Source organism: Diabrotica undecimpunctata, chromosome 10 (assembly GCF_040954645.1).
Source record: "Diabrotica undecimpunctata isolate CICGRU chromosome 10, icDiaUnde3, whole genome shotgun sequence".
In the NCBI taxonomy this organism is placed as follows: Eukaryota; Metazoa; Arthropoda; class Insecta; order Coleoptera; family Chrysomelidae; genus Diabrotica; species Diabrotica undecimpunctata.
The window spans coordinates 43009285-43027738 of record NC_092812.1 but is presented as its reverse complement, the minus strand read 5'-3'; the positions used below and the strand labels follow the sequence as shown (position 1 = coordinate 43027738).

Here is an 18454-nt window from a genome sequence, read left to right as displayed (position 1 = left end):
AACCGACTTGAATGTTTAAATTCTACATTTCAAATGAATATTTACTCGTTGCTATCGACGCGTTGATATTTCCCATCTATTATCTATTCTGATAAATATTCAATATAATTGTAATAAATATTGTCGGGCACATTAAAAACCACTCAACGATCTAAAACCTTTTGTAAAAGTTTTTAACGCTTAAGGTCCAGAAATAATGATCACGGACAACATCGGAAACCGCAAAACGTTTGCAAAAATATAGATTTGTTTTAATGAGGTGCAAGACTTCAATTTCGGAAGGTTTGTTTTTATTATACTCCAGACAAAACAATTCGAGTTGTTAGACTCTCGTTTAAAGTTCTATAAACAAGACAAAACTTTTATAAACCGGACATTTCACAAATAAATTGGTTGGCACAAGAATCTCTTATTGTCACATTATTATTACAATACTGATGAGTTTGGTGGAAACATATTAAGATTATACTTTTTGATAAAAAGTTTTAAAATCCAATAAAAATTATAATTAAGTTGAATTGTAAAGTTTGACATTTTTAATCCCCATTCTCTTTATTTTCAGATGTCCATGCTCGATCCACGTCAAACCGACCCCACCAAACGTTTGCGCTCCCTCTCGGTTGCCCGCGATACTGTGGTGTTGAGTCGTTTGGTGCAAGAGGGCATTTACGGTCGAATATATCAAGGAACCTATGGAAATTATCATGTCACCGTTAAAACCTTAAATGGTAAGTACTATTTCAGTCAATAGCCACTAGATTGCGCCTCAAGTACAAAAAACTCAAATAATATATAAAACGTAATATATCATTATAAAACGTAAAAGAATGCCAAAATTATTTCTGCTAATAAAACCATTAAAGACTTGAAAAGGCATGGATCTTTTATAAAATAATAATGTGTTTAAAGTTTCTGTTACTTGATAATTAATTGTTTAGTGAACTTTCTCATTATTATAGTGTCAGTGTCCAAAAATCAAAACTTGCAAATTTTGTAATTTATTTTGTGTCAACTAGTCAAAAATAAATCTTTTAAAGTGGTTGCTAAAAAACATGTTTTTTTAATTTCATCATTACTCATTTAATTTTCAAATGATACTGTATTTTTGATTGATTATATTTTATTATAAATTGATTTTTTCCTAATTCAGTTTGCCTTTCGAATTTGTTCCCAACTGCAGGCATTGATATCAGGATAACAGAAATGGGAAAATAAATTTGATTGAATTGTGCAAACTACCTTACAGTTTTCTATTTTACCGCCACTATTTACGTGATCTTCTTTTTCGATTCAGTTCGTTCCGTATTTACTACATAGATGGCGTAGGTAGTTATATAAAAAGCCAACACTTATGATAGGTATATTTACCACGCTTTAATTACTGGTTTGATACAACAGTTAACTATTGGTTTAAAAAACTTTATATTATAAAAATATCTAAATAATCCATTTACAATCCTAAGTTCTTTAAAACAATGGCCTTAAATAATATCAGTTTAATTCGGAAATAGGTATCTTAAGAACTCTTTTTGATAACCAAGAACTTCTGACTTGGTAGGTAAATGGGAAAAAGAAAGAGAAAGATATCCCGAAAAAGAAAATAAGTACGAAAACAAAAATGTTATTTCTGGAACAGAAATTAATAAAGCATATTGAAAACAATTTTGTAAGTCAGGACTTTCTATCAAGTAATACAAGGAGAGTGAAGGAACCTTAGTAATCTACGTCATTTTTCAAAATTTGAAATTTTCCGCGAGCCGCAATTAAATATGTAGGTATTAACAAAAAGTCATTAAAATTTTTTTTCGCAAAAATTATAGTAATGGAAAGCATGTAAATAAAAGTACAAGATATGTGTACCTGTTAAATTTAAATATTAAAAACTTAAAACTTTTATTTTACTTTTGAAAATTCTTTAAATTTGATGTCTGGCTTCCAATGCTGAAAATCGCGTCCTACATCCCTCTTCCCATATACTTTTTTTAATCTCCTCTCTAATTTCTAACTCCATAGCCGAATTGTCCTATATAGTTTTCGGTTTTTTCAAGTCGTCTGATCTTAGCGTTGAAGTCTCCTATTATCATCGTATACGTGCTGTGATAATTCGTGCTAGTTTCTACAATTTTCTCATAAAAAATAAAATATATTATCATGAAGTATATCATAAAATTCGTCTATCTCTTCATCGCGATGTGCTGCGGTTGGAGCGTATACTTGAATAATTTTCAGGGAGATGTTCTCGTTTACATTTAGCCTAACCATTGCAATTCTTTCAGATATTCCTACGAACTGCTCTACTTTATGTGCATATTTCTTGGAAATTAGAAATCCTACGCCATCTAGGCTTTGTTTTTCTCGCCCTTTGTAATATAGGACGTTACCGGACTCTAGTCTTATGCACTCTTCCCCTTTTCTTTTTACCTCTGCTAGACCAATTATGTCCCATTTTAAGTTCTTGATTCGAGTTGTAGACTTTTTCATCTTTGCTTAAGGACCTTATATTTAGAGTTGCGATCGTGCGGTTTTTAGCGATTTCTTGCTTTCTCCAGATTCCATAAAGCTGTCCTTTTTTCCAAAGGATAGGGATTTGCCATTACTGTATGGTCTACCCACCTTAGGACCCATTCCTTTTGTTTTGGATATCGCCGTATTCCTGTTAGGAGGTTTTTTAGCCTTAAACCACGCTGGCTAGACGGGTTAGTGAGTGATTTTATACAATCCCTAAAATCAAGGGATTGCTACTTCCGCCATCCACACCGTACAGAAGGTATTCTTCTCCGCCGTGGCTGCCGTTGTGGACTTCATCCATGACCCTGGACAAGACATCCTAAGCAGGTACTAGTTTCCCAGGTCAGAAAACACCTGGAATCTGCGGAGGGCAGGGATTGATTCATTTTCCCTGATAGGATAGGATATCCAAAGGAGTTTCTTCCCGCTACCCGCTAGATTGAGATAACACATTATTACCATTCGTTGCTGGAATGGTATGATCTTTTTACATTCTCAACTACACTACCGTTATGTTATTTATATTTATAGCAAGTTCTTGTTTAATAAAAGGCACTATTAGATGTTTCAAATGGTCTCACAGCATTGTCAATCGAAGGTTCAATTTTATTTTGTTAGAAAGAGTTTTCTCACAAGTTCAACTTGTCATAGAAATTGTGGCAAATTTTACGATTAGTGGTTCAACACTGGAAATATTGATTTTCTATTAAGCTGAGACATCCAATCAAGTCAGTCAAGAGCTTTCGAAGGTGGAAGATCTTTACGTTTTCTTATTTTTAAAAATCTTTACTTCAGCTTCTAATTCTGAAAAATTAAAATCAAAATATTCCGAGGTGTATTTTAAATCTTGATTTTTTTTTACCTACTTAATAAATAATTTTTTTTACTTCTTGGTCAAATTTATCATTTAATGACTGAATCATTCGGTCTAAAAGCGGATAAAATAAAAAGAGTTTCTCTTATTTTTTAACGTTGACTGTAAATATATTTCCAGCAAGAAATGTAAAATTTTAAGCTCATTACAAGTGTCTCTTATTTTGGAAAAAAGAATATCGAATATAGATGTTTCGATCCTTAATTCTTCCAAAACAAGTGCTTGAATTTCACGAATTTTAGAGTAGAATAAATTGGGTCACATAAGTGAGTACGCTATTCTGAATATGGAAATAATTCGAAAAGCAGCCTTTTTTAATTCAGAATACTTCGATTCTGGTACAAATTTCCAAAATTCAGTAATGAGCGTCGACTTATATTTTAATTGTAGAGCTTTGATCTTCTTGTATTCCAGATGTTTTTAGGGTTCCCGTCTCGAAGTTTAGTTTCGTCAATATTCCTCCTTGCTTTTCTATATACTCGTTATATACTCGTTTTATGTATTAATCCTTCTAATTTAGTCTTTCTTTTGCAATTATCGGATCAAACAAACCTACAAATCGATTTAATACATTGTAGCTAGATATCATATAATAATGCAAAAGAAAGTTATTCTATATATTTATATAGAATATACATATATATATATATATATATATATATATATATATATATATATATATATATATATATATATATATATACATTATATACATATTGTGTAATTAGTTTAACAAGGAATAAAAATTATAAAAATTTTTCTACGCTTTTGGTAATTTCAATTTTCCTTCGTTTTATCTGGACATGTAGATCAGCAAAGATAATAAGTTCGCATTCACTTTTGAGTTAATATATGCAGCACTATTGTTTGCCATAAATAGACAGCGAATGATATCATGGTGGATTTTTTTGTTGCTGCCATATTACAATTTTTATATGAAGCATATCAAGATATGTTAATGCGAATAATTTTAATAGAAATATTCTTGGGTGACAGATAAAAAAATTACAGGGCCATCTCAGGCAAAACTTGTTAACGAGATGGATGTAAAAACGAGATACAAAAACAAAACTTTTAACCTATTAATTTTAACATATTAAAAATGAATATTGGAATACTTATTAAGAATTGTGTGTTTTGAAACATATTTTAAGTAGAGTAATTAAAATTTAAGAGAAAAGATGGAAGAAGGAAAAAGTGTTGTAAAAAAAATACAACAAAAAATAGTTCACTCAAGTATTTTTGTACGTAAGTACGTTTTGTTGTAAGTCTTCTTTCAATTTCCTATAATCATTATGTCTTAGATATCATTTTTTTTGTGAGTTTGTTTTGAACAATTTTTCGTGTGCATCATCCATTTATTTTCGCAAATTCTTCTTCTGGTTCTCTTCTAAATCTTCTGATGTATTTCCATGGTAAATATATCTTTCATCTAGATCGATTTTTTGAGTATTTACATAAGTTTGTTGTAGTATGTGTTAAAAACTTTTTCATAATCAATAAAATAGGTATAGACATCAGCATTAACATCACGACGGAGTTGTAGAACAGGTAGAACTTGCATACTAAAGTCTCTCGTGTTCCAAAACAATTTCTGAAGCCGAACTGTATGGCCCATATTTTCTCCTCACAATTACAATAATATATGCACGCATGAATAATTTTTAGAAATAGCTTGAACACGTGACTCATTAAACTAATCAATCTATGTTCATTACATTGATTTGCATTTGAATAAAAGTGGACTTTAATTAGTCATTTCGAATTCTCTCCGACTATTAAATAGATCCACTAGAGGAGATTCACTTGTCTGGTGTCACTTATTTGACCCCATCTCTAGTAATGTCTAAACCGTCATTATGATTGACATTATCGTTTGAGTTTTTTCGATCATTGAAAAGAGTTTTAATGTATCTCTACAATTATTTTAGCTTTTCTTCGGTTGTTTTCGATAATAAATTAATAATTTTCCAATATTACCTGTTAAAATGCCATTGCTTCTACCTCTGGTGAAACCAGCCCCCTGATTCATCATTTTGTGCAGATTAAATGAATCGTGCTTTGTGCATACTCTCAATAACCATTCTTATTTGGCTTGTCTTATTTTATTACGAATATTTCAACATAAAATATGGTATTTATTTACAATATTGTTTTTAATTCAATTTAATTCTCTGTTTCATTAAGTAAAGCATTTATTTGTTAGCAGGGCTTAATTTTCATTCTATTGTCTGTCTACCTACTTACAACTACATTTCGGACTTCATTTAGGCGATTTTTCAGATCATTTGAAGTTAGATGTCTATTTCTTAAACACCAAGAAACCAAAAATCAATTGATTGTTTTAATTGTTTTAATTGAACCACTGAATGGCTCTTTGGATAGCACAAAGACTCTTGCAGCATCCGTTGGTGTTAATTCATCTTAATACAATTATAAATTCTGAACTCAAAACGTTTTAATACCAAACAGGACTGTTTGTTAAAATGAGTACGATAACAAATTAATTTCTTGCCGCTTATGGAACTTAAATTTTGACAAAACCATAAATTCCTATTGTTTATAAAAAATGCCATAAAAAATAATGTATCGAAATTAATAATAATTGTACTTATTCGAGGGTTTCTATAGAAAAATATATGCTTTATAACAAGCCCTAAGTTTTAAATTTGCAAAAAATAGGAAATATGTCACGGATCGAATTTTTTGCACCTGATTGTATTTTTATCTAAGACCAAACTGACCAATGAAGATCCGTATAGTTTTAATATCAAGTATCCCTTGATTCTAAGCTCTACTTTAAATTTAAAACGCAACTATATACTACTATTAAAATTTACCAGAACTATCCTAAATATTTTTTCTATTACAGATACTGCATCTAAAAAAATGGTTACTTCATTCTTGGCCGAGGGTAGCATGTTTTATGGCTTGGAACACAAAAACGTCTTGACCATACTCTGTGCTAATTTGGATGACCCGAAACAACCACTACTCATCTATCCCTATACCAACAGGGGAAATTTGAAAAAGTAAGTTTTGTGCAACCCTTAAATTGATATTTTATCTATTTACGATAGGCATGGGCGTAGTTATTGTAATTTAAGATAACGAATTAAAATATAAATGAAAATGAGAAAACATATTTACTAGATTTTACCTTCCTTTCTGACTTTCATATTTCGTACTATTGTAAATTTGTCATTGTACAATTTTTAAAGTAATTTTTTTCCTGCGAGCGTCTAATTAATTATATAATTATTTCATTTATACGTACAGCAACATTAAAGGTAAAATATGATTTATGACTGTATGATTGAAATATAAATATAAATGATTGTAATTTTACACACTTTTACTATTCAAGGTTTCTTTTTTTAACTTCCTTGCTTCTACGATCACGCTTTTCATCATTTTTGAATCACCAATTACCACTTCTTTTTTAAACACTTCGCTGAAAAAATTCCTGTCTCTTCTCAACAGTACCGCACTAAGGAGAAGTGCCTTATCAATATTCCGTATTTTCTAAACATTACATCTAACGTTTGTAAGGTCTTCTAATGCAATTTATCCTATTGGGACTTTTCTCCATATATTTTTTACTGTTCTGTTTCGCGTTCTTCAATCAATATATTTATTTCATCCGATTTTTGTTTTTTTTAACCATGTGTAAACTAGATATATTTTTCGCTGCATTCTTTCCATGTCATATAAAATTTTTGCCGGTTTTCTTGCTTAGTATTTTCATCTCCGTCGTTTCCATCATTCGTTTTATTAAACTTTTTCTACGCCTTGTTTTTGAGATGAAAGTCATAGTGCTGCATATTGTTGTCTTGTACACTTAACTTTTTATGTACACTAGGTGGTCTGATATACAGGTGGTCTGATGTACACTAGATTTTGAGTTTTTCTACGATCTGTGACTAACCGACGAAAACGACGAAATTTTATAGAAAGATGAACTAAGTCTCATATATTACAAATATATAATGAATAATGAATAGACTCAAGAGTGTAAGAAAATCAGAGAACAAGAAAAATATCAACAAACAAACACTGTTGATTTGTCTGGTTAGGAAAGTTTCTTACCAACTCATTATGCAAAAAGAACACCAGAAATTCAAAATAAATTAAACAGTTAAGAAGTATGTCCAGGTATATCATTTATTGGCGAAAAAAAGAAAAAGCATCAGGACAGTTGGTATACCTAAGTTAACGTGATGGGGTAGTTAATGATTGTTGACTTTCTGGAAAGATAAAGGGTCTTGCAGGAAGCAGTCATCAAAGAAAAGCAAAGAAATATATTATAAATTCTTATAAGAAACGTATTTTAGGGGACTATGTATATCAGATTCGTATGATATTTTATAGAGAAATATTTTTATCGTAACAGCTTTACACGTAAATAAAACATTCTATCCACTGTCCTCGAGATGTTTTGGTGAGAGAATTTAAAAAAATAAACACAAATCTATTATTTTTAACGTCACAAGGCTGCAAATAATTTTAAATACTATAATGGGGTAATCACGATAATTTCATCTGCCGGCGAAATTAGAGATATAAATCATCAACTGTTATTTAATCTTAATTTACTGACATTACCAACACTTCTAAAATTATTTTAAATTATTTAAGTTATATGATGGAAAATTATATTAATTACTTATTATTTTATATAAAGTTAATAAAAATATCAACGCGCATTTTTTAAATATGTTGTGGACATTATATGACATATATGACGTATATATATATATATATATATATATATATATATATATATATATATATATATATATATATACTGTGTGTCAGCCAAATGGAATAAATTAGCTAATAAATAAATGAGGGAATATTCGAAAAAACGGTCGAACACGTCGATTAGTATTTATAGTTGCGCATTCCATAAAAATTTTTTATACGGGGTGTATCAGATAACGGTGGCCAATACCAACATGCTTATTTTAAATAGAACATCATGTATATTAATTAATTTTTGTATTCCTCAGGTCATTTTAGACATTTTTTAAATACCATGTCTTATACCTATCTTTGACTGTTTCGGAAATATTAAGTAAAATGCAAAAATTCACATTGAGAAAAGAAAATTATTTATTTGTCGAAAGTCGCTACCACTGTCTTAATACTTCTTGCCTATTTAGGTCTTGGTAATGATAAAGTAAGCAAAAACTATTTAAGCATTCCTTTTTATTGATATGTTAAAAAAAACAAAAAATTGTTTACTTTGGTTTAAAACGCAAATGTTTTATTGTTTCATGACAGAAGTAGTTGTCAGTGCTATAGTCGTTTGAATTTTATTAACCGCAAGCTAGAAAAATGGTACATTTAACAGAAATGCACAAAATAACAAATATATGGATATAAGGCACGGACGCAAATGGAAGTAGCTCGTTTATTTCACGAAGCATTTCCTGATTTGCCGCACCTATCTCAAGGGACAATTAGTAAAATAAAGAAGCAATTGCACGAGCTGGGCTATGTTAGAAAGGTAAAACAAGAAGCTGCCAATGTAATAAGTGAGGATACCAAATTGACTGTTATGCTTGAGTATGAGGAACACCCACATACGTCTGTTCGAAAAGCAGCCCCAGTACTCGATATTAGCTATTCATCGGTTATTCGAATATTAAAAGAAAACAAAACGCATCCCTGTAAAACTATACACACTCAGGAGCTCATGGAAGATAATTTTGATAGAAGAACGTATTTTTGTAAACAAATGATGCCAATGTTAGATAGCAATGTGATCCAATTAGAACATGTTTTGTTTTCTGATGAGTGCACCTTTACTCTTCACGGTCATGCTAATCGGTAAAATTACCTCAATTGGTCCAGGGAAAATCCTCACTGGATGAGAGAAGATAATACTCAATACCCTGAGAAGGTTAACGTGTGGGGAGAAATTATTGAAGATTAGATCATAGGTCCCTTTTTCATAGATGGCAATTTGAATGGCGACAATTATTTAGCATTGCTACAAAAATAATGTAATGCCAACGTTGGCCAACTTTTATCCTGATTCAGGAAACCCACAAGTTCCATCGAATTTGATATGGTTTCAACAAGATGGAGCACCACCCCACTACCAAATCCATGTCCGATAGTACCTCAACCAAACATTTCCAAATCGGTGGATAGGGAGGCGAGGATCGACGGAATGGCCACCACGATCCACCGATTTGACACCATTGGACTTTTTCTTATGGGGATATGTAAAAAGTATTATATACAAAACTGAACCCACTGACTTAGCTGACTTACGAAGACGAATACGCTTAGGATTAGATCGATCATGTCTGAGATGTGGAGTAACGTTAGAAGAAATTTCTATTCACGATTAGGGTGTTGCCAAGACGTTTGTGGGGAGCATTTTAAACATCTTCTACATTGACATTATTGTTTAGATTTGTATTATTTAGAAGTTTTTGAATATGCTGTAGCGACTTGCGGCAAAAATAGATAATTTTCTTTTCTAAATGAGAATTTTTGCATTTTACTTATATCTCCGAAACAGTCAAAGGTAGGTATAGGACATTGTATTCAAAAAATGTCTAAAGTGATCTAAGCAATCTAAAAATTAATTAATATACAGGGTCTATTTATAATAAGCAAGTTGGTATTGGCCACTGTTATCTGATACACCCCGTATAAAAAGTTTTAATGGAAAAAAATCCGCAACAATAAATACTAATCGACCTGTTTGACAGTTTTTTCGAATCCTTATTTATTTATTAGCTAATTTCTTCCATTTTGACACACAGTGTATATACTATAATGTGTAGATATTTCTTCAATTGTACTTTTGTTACTTTTTCTTCTGTATTTTTATCATTTTTGCTGTTAATTTATTCTTCCTTCCTGTTTTTTCACAATAACAGGAGACAGGAGAAAAACATAAAACTGGCAATTCTGAATTACGCTATACAAGTCATTTGCTTAAGTTGAACAAAACCAATTAAACAAATTTAAATTGTATGTTGTTTATATGGGATTAAGTCACAATTGATTGCTATAAAAATTTCATTTTTAAGTACTGTTTGACGTTTCGATTTCCATTCCGGAAATAGTTTTCAAAAAAAAGATTATTTTAAAAAATTACCGGAAAATGTATAACCAATAAATTGATAGTATTATTAGGCATAAAGCATTAGCCTTTTTGGGTTGACAAATATCTTAGGGTAATGTTTTTACCCTCGGAATATCAAATTCTGACTTTCTTGTGTGTTTAATTGTATTTGTTGATATAATGTGTGTTTAATGTAGACTAATTGGTTGTGTATTGTGTTTTAAATATGTATTGTGTATATTTGTAGATTATGTCTGCGATTTCCTTTAATCCGCTATTTTTGGTATATTCTTGTGTAAATTCTGCACAAATTTAAGAAATGCAACTACACTTAAACGTTGTTCCAAAAATTCGGAAAATGTATTCCTCATACCCAATTTACAGCAGTATGGGTTCTCCTTGCAGCAGACTGTAAAAGTGTCCCTAGACATAATACAGCCTTTACACACACAATACAACATCATCTATCAAAAACACACTGGCAATTTTTCCAAAATCTAGAAGAAATAGATTACAGTTCTAACAATATGCTAGTTATTTTTGATATCACCAGACTTTTCACCAATGTATCATTGAAGTAAACTTTAAAAATAGTGGGAGCCAAATTAGAGAGTGATTTTCCAATTAACCTGAAAATTCCTAGAATATTATGTATAAATATTAGTGAATTTCAGGCCAACGGTCAGTTCCTGCATGGGTCTCCTAGAGTTCCTTACATTGTAGGACCTCTTGTCGGGGCTCTGCCCCATTTTACTACCTACAGACTCTGCGTCTGATTCTATTTTACTACAAATGGTGTTATTATTTCGTTATGTAAGAAATTCGCAGTCTTTATCAAGGCTAGCTAAACATCAATAAGTCCATTTAAAATGAACAAAAGCAGGGGACACTTCCATTATCTATGCACGAAGCCCTTTGCAGAGCGTACGAGGCAGAGGGACAGATTTAGTAGTATTTTCTCCCCCGAGACGACAATAGAATAGAATTTATTTAGTCAATATACAAAAATAGTTTTGTTTTTGACAAGTAAGTCAAAGGAATAGTGACAATTTACATACATACATATAAAGTTTTTGCGAATTGCAAACAGATATTTAATATTAACAATTTAAGAAAAGATAAACACACTAAATAAAAATATAAAAACAGTACTATTGAGTAAAAGCTGTACTTAGGTACTCCGTTTTTGAATAGAAATAATGTTTCAAAAAATAAATCGATTTGAATTCGATATACATCAATTGAGAGCCACTTCTACAAACAGATGCCAGTCTCCTCCCTGGAAAGTTCAAATACCAAAAGTAGATTTTACCTTACTTAACTATCCCAAACATTCACACAATCCTTCTGAAATACAACAACAATTCCGCTCTACCATCTCCAGATACCCTGATTTCAAACTAATTTTTACTGATGCCTCTAAAAGCAGTAATGGTGTAGCTGCTGCAGCTATTTTTGAAGACAACACCTCTGTCACCCGTCTAGCCAAGGAGTGTAGCATATATACTGGAGAACTGCAGGCAATCTTCAACGCACTGAACCAATGTACCAGCATTGATACAAACTTTCTTATTATATCAGATTCTCTAAGTGCCTTAAATGGTGTCAAGCAGATGTATCCTACTCATACCAATTTAGCATTAATAAAAGACATGCTATACAATGCCCAAACATGTGGTAAAAACATAACATTTTTATGGGTACCATCCCATGTTGGGATAAAGGGTAATGAAGCAGCTGATAAAGCAGCAACAGAAACTATCAATAACATGACAATTCCTATTATGCAAAACATACCAATTTCAGACCAAAAAACATTAATAAAAACTTACATGAACAAAATCTGGCAAGTAAAATGGAACCAAACAGAAGCAAAATTAAAAAGTATCAAACCAGATGTTACTTCTGCTTTACTACCGCTCCCAGCTAAAAGACATGACCAAGTAGTTATTAACAGACTGCGGCTAGGTCATACAAAATTTACACATGGATACATCATCTCCAAGGACCCTCAGCCGATTTGCCACATCTGTCAAATACCATTTTCAGTGCAACATATAATGATAGACTGTCCAGTGTACTCAACAGCAAGATCGACAGCAAAAAACTAAAACACAATTTGAAAGAAACTCTAAAAGAAGACATCAGCAATACAATAAATTTTATCAAAAATTGTAAACTGTATAACAAACTGTAACATAACATAAAATGTTTGTATTTTACAAAACTGTTATGTAAATTTTAATAATATACTAAATGTAACTTTTCTAAAATAAAGATATACCACCCGCTAATAACCCTAGGGGTTGATGCGGTAAAAAAAAAAAAAAAAAAAAAAAAAAAAAAAAAATGTTTCAAAAAGTGTGATTTGATTTTAATCTTAAACGATAACAAGTGAAGACCTTTTACTTCATCTGGCAAAAAGTTGTACAAACCAACATCAGTCGAATTTTTTATGCTCTTTGTCAACCTAAAACGTTGTGCAATAATAGCATATCTAGATCTTTTATCGTGATCATGGAAGTTGGAATTTATGTTAAACTTACCTTTGTTAAATCCATAAATAAAGGTTTACTGTGTGCTCTACTCTTTTTTGCAGTTAAAAAATTCGATCTGCGTGAGAAGAATTACCCCAAATAGTTACTTCGTACTGTAAATGGCGTATTAGTAAAAGTTACGTATTAAAAATATACTTGTAGCAAGTCTAGAACTTAAATAATCTGTATGAGCACTCCAATCTAAATTCATCATTGATCATCTAGAAAGATCCCTAATAGTTTAACACTATTTCTTGAGATATACTTTCAATCGAAACTAAAAATCAAATTCTGATTGTTCTCTTCATTTAGCTTCAGTCCATTATGTACAACCAGTTTTTTGCTTTCTAGGTATCACTATCTATTTTAATTTTTAAATTAGGCTGAATAATATCAGTATTATATTATTATATTATAATATTACCATTGAAGACACTGAGTGCCAAACAGGCCCCCCGATTACCATTGAAGAAGTCACGTCAGCTATTAAAAGAACTAAAGATAGTAAAGCGGTAGGGCCTGACGAGTTTTGTGCAGAATTCCTAAAACTTATGGATGAACAGGGAATAAAATGGATAACAACTGTATTCAACACCCCAAAGCTGGTTAAAGTCGACCTTCGTGACCATACCAAAAAAAGTAAATGCCAAGACATGCGAAGACTACAGAACAATTAGCCTAATGAGCCACTTACTTAAAACGTTCTTAAAAGTGATACACGGCAGAGTATATAAAAAATGCAAAGAACAAGTATCATGGACGCAGTTTGGATTCTGCGATTCCTTGGGCACCCGAGAAGCTCTATTCGCTGTCCAAGTGCTTATGCAAAGATGTAGGGATGTTAACTATGATGTGTATACTTGTTTTATCGACCACAAAAAGGCATTTGATAGAGTAAAGCATGATAAACTTATAAACATCTTGAAAGAAGTGGGGTTAGATGATAGGGACTTAAGAATCATCTATAATTTATATTACAACCAAACAGCCAATATTAAAGTGGATGACCAATTGACAGAGGGTGAGATATCCATAGATAGAGGAGTTAGGCAAGGATGCATTATATCCCCGGTGTTATTTAATATATACTCTGAAGCAAGCTATAATATATACTTCGAGCAAGCGCTAGGCGAACTACAAGAAGGCGTATTAGTCAACTGAATACGTCTAAACAACATTAGATATACCGACGACGCAGTAGTTTTTGCAGATAGTCTGGACGGTTTGCAAAGAATAATGTCGTGTATATCAGATATAAGTAGAGAACACGGACTTGATCTTAATACGAAGAAAACAAAGTACATGGTAGTCAGTAAGCGCGAAATATTAAATACACAGCTTTTGGTTAACCAACATCCAATTGACAGAGTGGACAGCTACACATACCTTGGTACCAACATTAACAGCCAATGGGATCACTCCAGTGAAATAAAACAACGCATAGGAAAAGCGAGATCGGCGTTCATAATGATGAAGTCTCTTTTCAGAAGTCACGATTTACCACTTGCTACCAAAATCTCTCTCATTAGATGCTATGTATTTTCTACGTTATTATACGGAGTAGAGGCCTGGACACTTTCCGAAGCTTCTTTAAGAAAACTCGAGGCATTCGAGATGTGGTGTTACAGACGTATTTTAAGAATTTCATGGGTGGATCGTGTGACTAATGTTGAGGTCCTACGTAGAATAGGCAAGGAATGCGAGATTATTAACACCATCAAAGAGCGCAAACTAGAATATATTGAGAAGAAGAAGAAGAAAATATCAGTATTAATGAGAGTTGTATGATCTGCGAAGCAAACACATTTTATAGGAAAAGTATAGTGAAATAAATCGTTCAAATAAATAAGAAACGAAGTGGGTCCTAGTAACGAACCTTGAGGAACCCCATATTCAACAGTGTTAAACTCAAAATAGCTGTTCTTAAGAAAACTACCTGTGTTCTATTTGTTAGGTATGATCTAAATAGATTAAGAATGCTTCCCCTAATACCGTATTTATGAATTTTTTCCAACAGTAATTCATGCGAAACACAGTCAAAAGCTAATATATTTACAACAAAATCGAAACTACTAAAACTTTGCACTGATAACATTTATTTTCAACTAAATAATGATTTCTATAAAATTTCGGATTAGCCATGGGCTTATCCTATCTCCATTATTAGCAGACATATTCATGGAAGGTTTCGAACAAAACATAGACCGCCACAGATTATACAAGACCGCCACATCACAACAAACACCATACAATATGGTGGAAATTTGTAAATGATGTGTTCTCCATTTGGCCTCACGGACCAGAAGCATTGGATAAATTTCAACAATAAAGAATAATCAATAAAATTCACCATAAAAACATGATTCACTTCATTTTCTGGAAGTATTAATTGCAAAATAAGACACAGTATATGCAACCAAAGTTTACAGAAAACTAACCCATACCAATAGACATTTAAATTAAACTAGAAATTTTACAAGATTCAAGAAAGAAAACAAAAAAACTCCAAAACAATCTAGAAACACTTACAAAAAGGGATTCAAATATGACAACAATTCCGTATGTAATGGAATAAGAAAAGTTTAAAAGAATAGGAAATAAGCACCTACAACATCACAACATTCAAAACAACTAACACACTGAGATCTATGCTGTCTAAAACCAAACCCAACAACATATAAGAAAGATCAAAAATCTGCATCTATAAAATAGCCTGTGAATGCAACAATTTATATGTGGGAGTAATTATGCACAATACATATGCAACACACAATACACAAACACTTAATCTACGTTAAACACACATTACACAAACAAATAATACAATAAAACGCACAAAATAGTCAGAATTTAATATTCCGAGGGTAAAAAGACAGATATATTTCAAACAAAAAACTGCTATTATCTAAATTAATTACTATATAAATGGGAATAAGCCACAATTAAAGGTTAAAATACTTTTACTGACGTTCCAATTTCCACTTTTGTTGCTATTATCTACAGAATCAAGGTCAAGTAAGTCAAACATAATTTTTAAAAAATAGAACCAACTAACAAGTTGTTGGTTATACATTTTCTCGTAAATTTTTAAAATTGTTCTTTTTTTTAAACCACGTCCAGAGTGGAAATCGAAACGTCAAACGCTACACACAACGCAAAAGTCTAAAAAATGTAAAACTGATACCAATACGTGTTTTAGAATGGTTTTTATAAGGGACAAAAAAATCGACATTTTTATGCTTTGTTTATTTTTAATTTTAGAAACTTTTTACTATTCTTGCTTAATAGGCGAGTTAAAGATATTGTCTTTTTAACATGCAACGACAACATTTAACGTTAAACGAGATGAATAGAGCCGTGGACCTCCTTCAAGCTGGTATGCGACAAACTCAAGTTGCTGACCAGCTGGGTGTCTCCCATGGCGTCGTAAGTCGTTTGTGGCGTCGGTTTAGAGACACTGGGAGTCCAGCCGAGCAACATCCAGGACGTGGTCGCTCTACAACCGTCGCTCAAGACCGATATTTAATTTTAAATGCCAGAAGGCAGCCAACAATCACAGCACCCGAGCTGGTTAATGAATTACAGCTTGCACATAATGTAACAATTAGCAGCAGTACCTACTGTGAGGAATCGTCTCCATGGAGGCAGTCTTCGGAGTCGGCGACCACTGAGATGTCCACCTCTATCTAGAGGCAATCGCGCTGCAAGATTAGCCTGGTGTCAAGAGTTTCAGAATTGGACGGACAATGACTGGGCGACAGTTTTGTTTAGTGACGAGTCTAGAGATTCTCGTCGGACAAGAGTTTGGAGACAACCCGGAAATGGAGAATGTTTACGACATCTTCAAGAAGTGTATGCATACGGAGGTGGTACATTAATGGTATGGGGCGAAATCATGATTGACGGAAGAACTGACCTCATTTTCCCACGTGGCTTTCTCACAAGTCAGCAATATTTGGACACTATTCTTGAACCTGTTGTGCGCCCGTTTGCTGCTGCTGTTGGAGAAAATTTTTACTTTATGCATGATAACGCTCGACCACATGTTGCGCATATTGTAACAAACTGGTTGGATAACGAGGGTATTGATGTATTGCCGTGACCAGCACAATCACCGGACTTGAATCCCATTGAGCATATATGGGACATGCTCCAACGAAGAATTACTCCACATATAGGCAATATCTACAATGAGTTTCAATTAAAAGAGCTTCTGAGAGAATAATGGACACAACTACCTTAAGCAGACATTAACAATGTGATTCGGAGAATCAACAGTAGATGTAGAGGTGTGATAAACCAACGTGGTGGTCATACTTTATTTTAAATTAATATTTCGTATTTTTGACATTTTATGGTGGTATGTGAAACATGGATGATTTGCAATATATTTTTTTGCAATTTATTATTTTTGAAATATTAAACAACAATTTAAACTACAAATTTTGTATTACTTTTTTTAAGTTGATTACAGATAAACAGAATACGTCTATTTATAAAAATATCCCTAGACTTTTGCGTTGTGTGTATTTAAAAATGTATGTTTTTATTATTACAATCAATTGTGGCTTAATCCCATATAAACATATTTAATTTAGACATTCCACAAGAAACCAGTTTCAGAACTAAATTTAAACTATTGTCAGGACTTTATTTCACTTATTATGAAATGATCCTTTCGTATACTCACCTACGCTTATGCCTTTTGTTTTTATTTAACTCATTCTGATTTTACGATTTTTTTTTCAGATTCCTGATAAAATGTCGACAAAAGAAGGGCCAGATAGTACTATCAACACAAAACTTAGTGGACATAAGCATTCAAATTTTATTGGGAATCATGTATCTGCACGGCCAGCATATTTGTTATAAGGATATCGCCACCAGAAATGTGGAGTAAGTTCGCATATCTTGAAACTAAAAGGGAAATATAAAAGAAGTAGCAACTCGTGGAATTGTTAATTATTCGTAGCTATTTTTTGCTCAAAGGGTCACATTGTATACATTTTTGGACAGAAGAACCACATGCATCGGATTTTTTTTATATATTTTTAATAATTATACTATAATTTTGGTTTTATCTCATATACGAGTTTCAATTTTCGTATTATATAGACTTCCATACATGATCAACTTTACGAAATTTACCAATATTATTGAAGACTATAACTAACACAAAAACTTTTAATGTAGTTCGACACTTTGACTCTTTTTATTGATTTATTATTAATTAATCAATATAAATGTAAGAGATCGTCTTTTTAACCTTCTGTTATATTTGCAAGCTCTTTAATACTGGCTGTAAGTTTCGAATCTTTCTTTTCTAAAGTCACAATTCCACATTCCGATTGTTTTTCTATCTAAATCCTTGCTGCGTTTTTCTTTTATTATCCTTATTATTAAGTTATATAAGTATCACCTTTATAAAATTTATAATGCGGTATT

General features: G+C 31.9%; 1 protein-coding gene across 1 annotated transcript in view; it reads left to right on the top strand.

The window, feature by feature from the left end:
- Nucleotides 1-18454, top strand: part of LOC140452389 (tyrosine-protein kinase Dnt-like) — a 363670-nt gene that overhangs the window by 263347 nt on the left and 81869 nt on the right. Inside the window, exons 6-8 of the mRNA XM_072546606.1 lie at nucleotides 563-728; nucleotides 6255-6414; nucleotides 17759-17905. Coding sequence (XP_072402707.1) covers nucleotides 563-728; nucleotides 6255-6414; nucleotides 17759-17905 — 473 coding nt within the window. The remainder of the gene's footprint in view (nucleotides 1-562; nucleotides 729-6254; nucleotides 6415-17758; nucleotides 17906-18454) is intronic.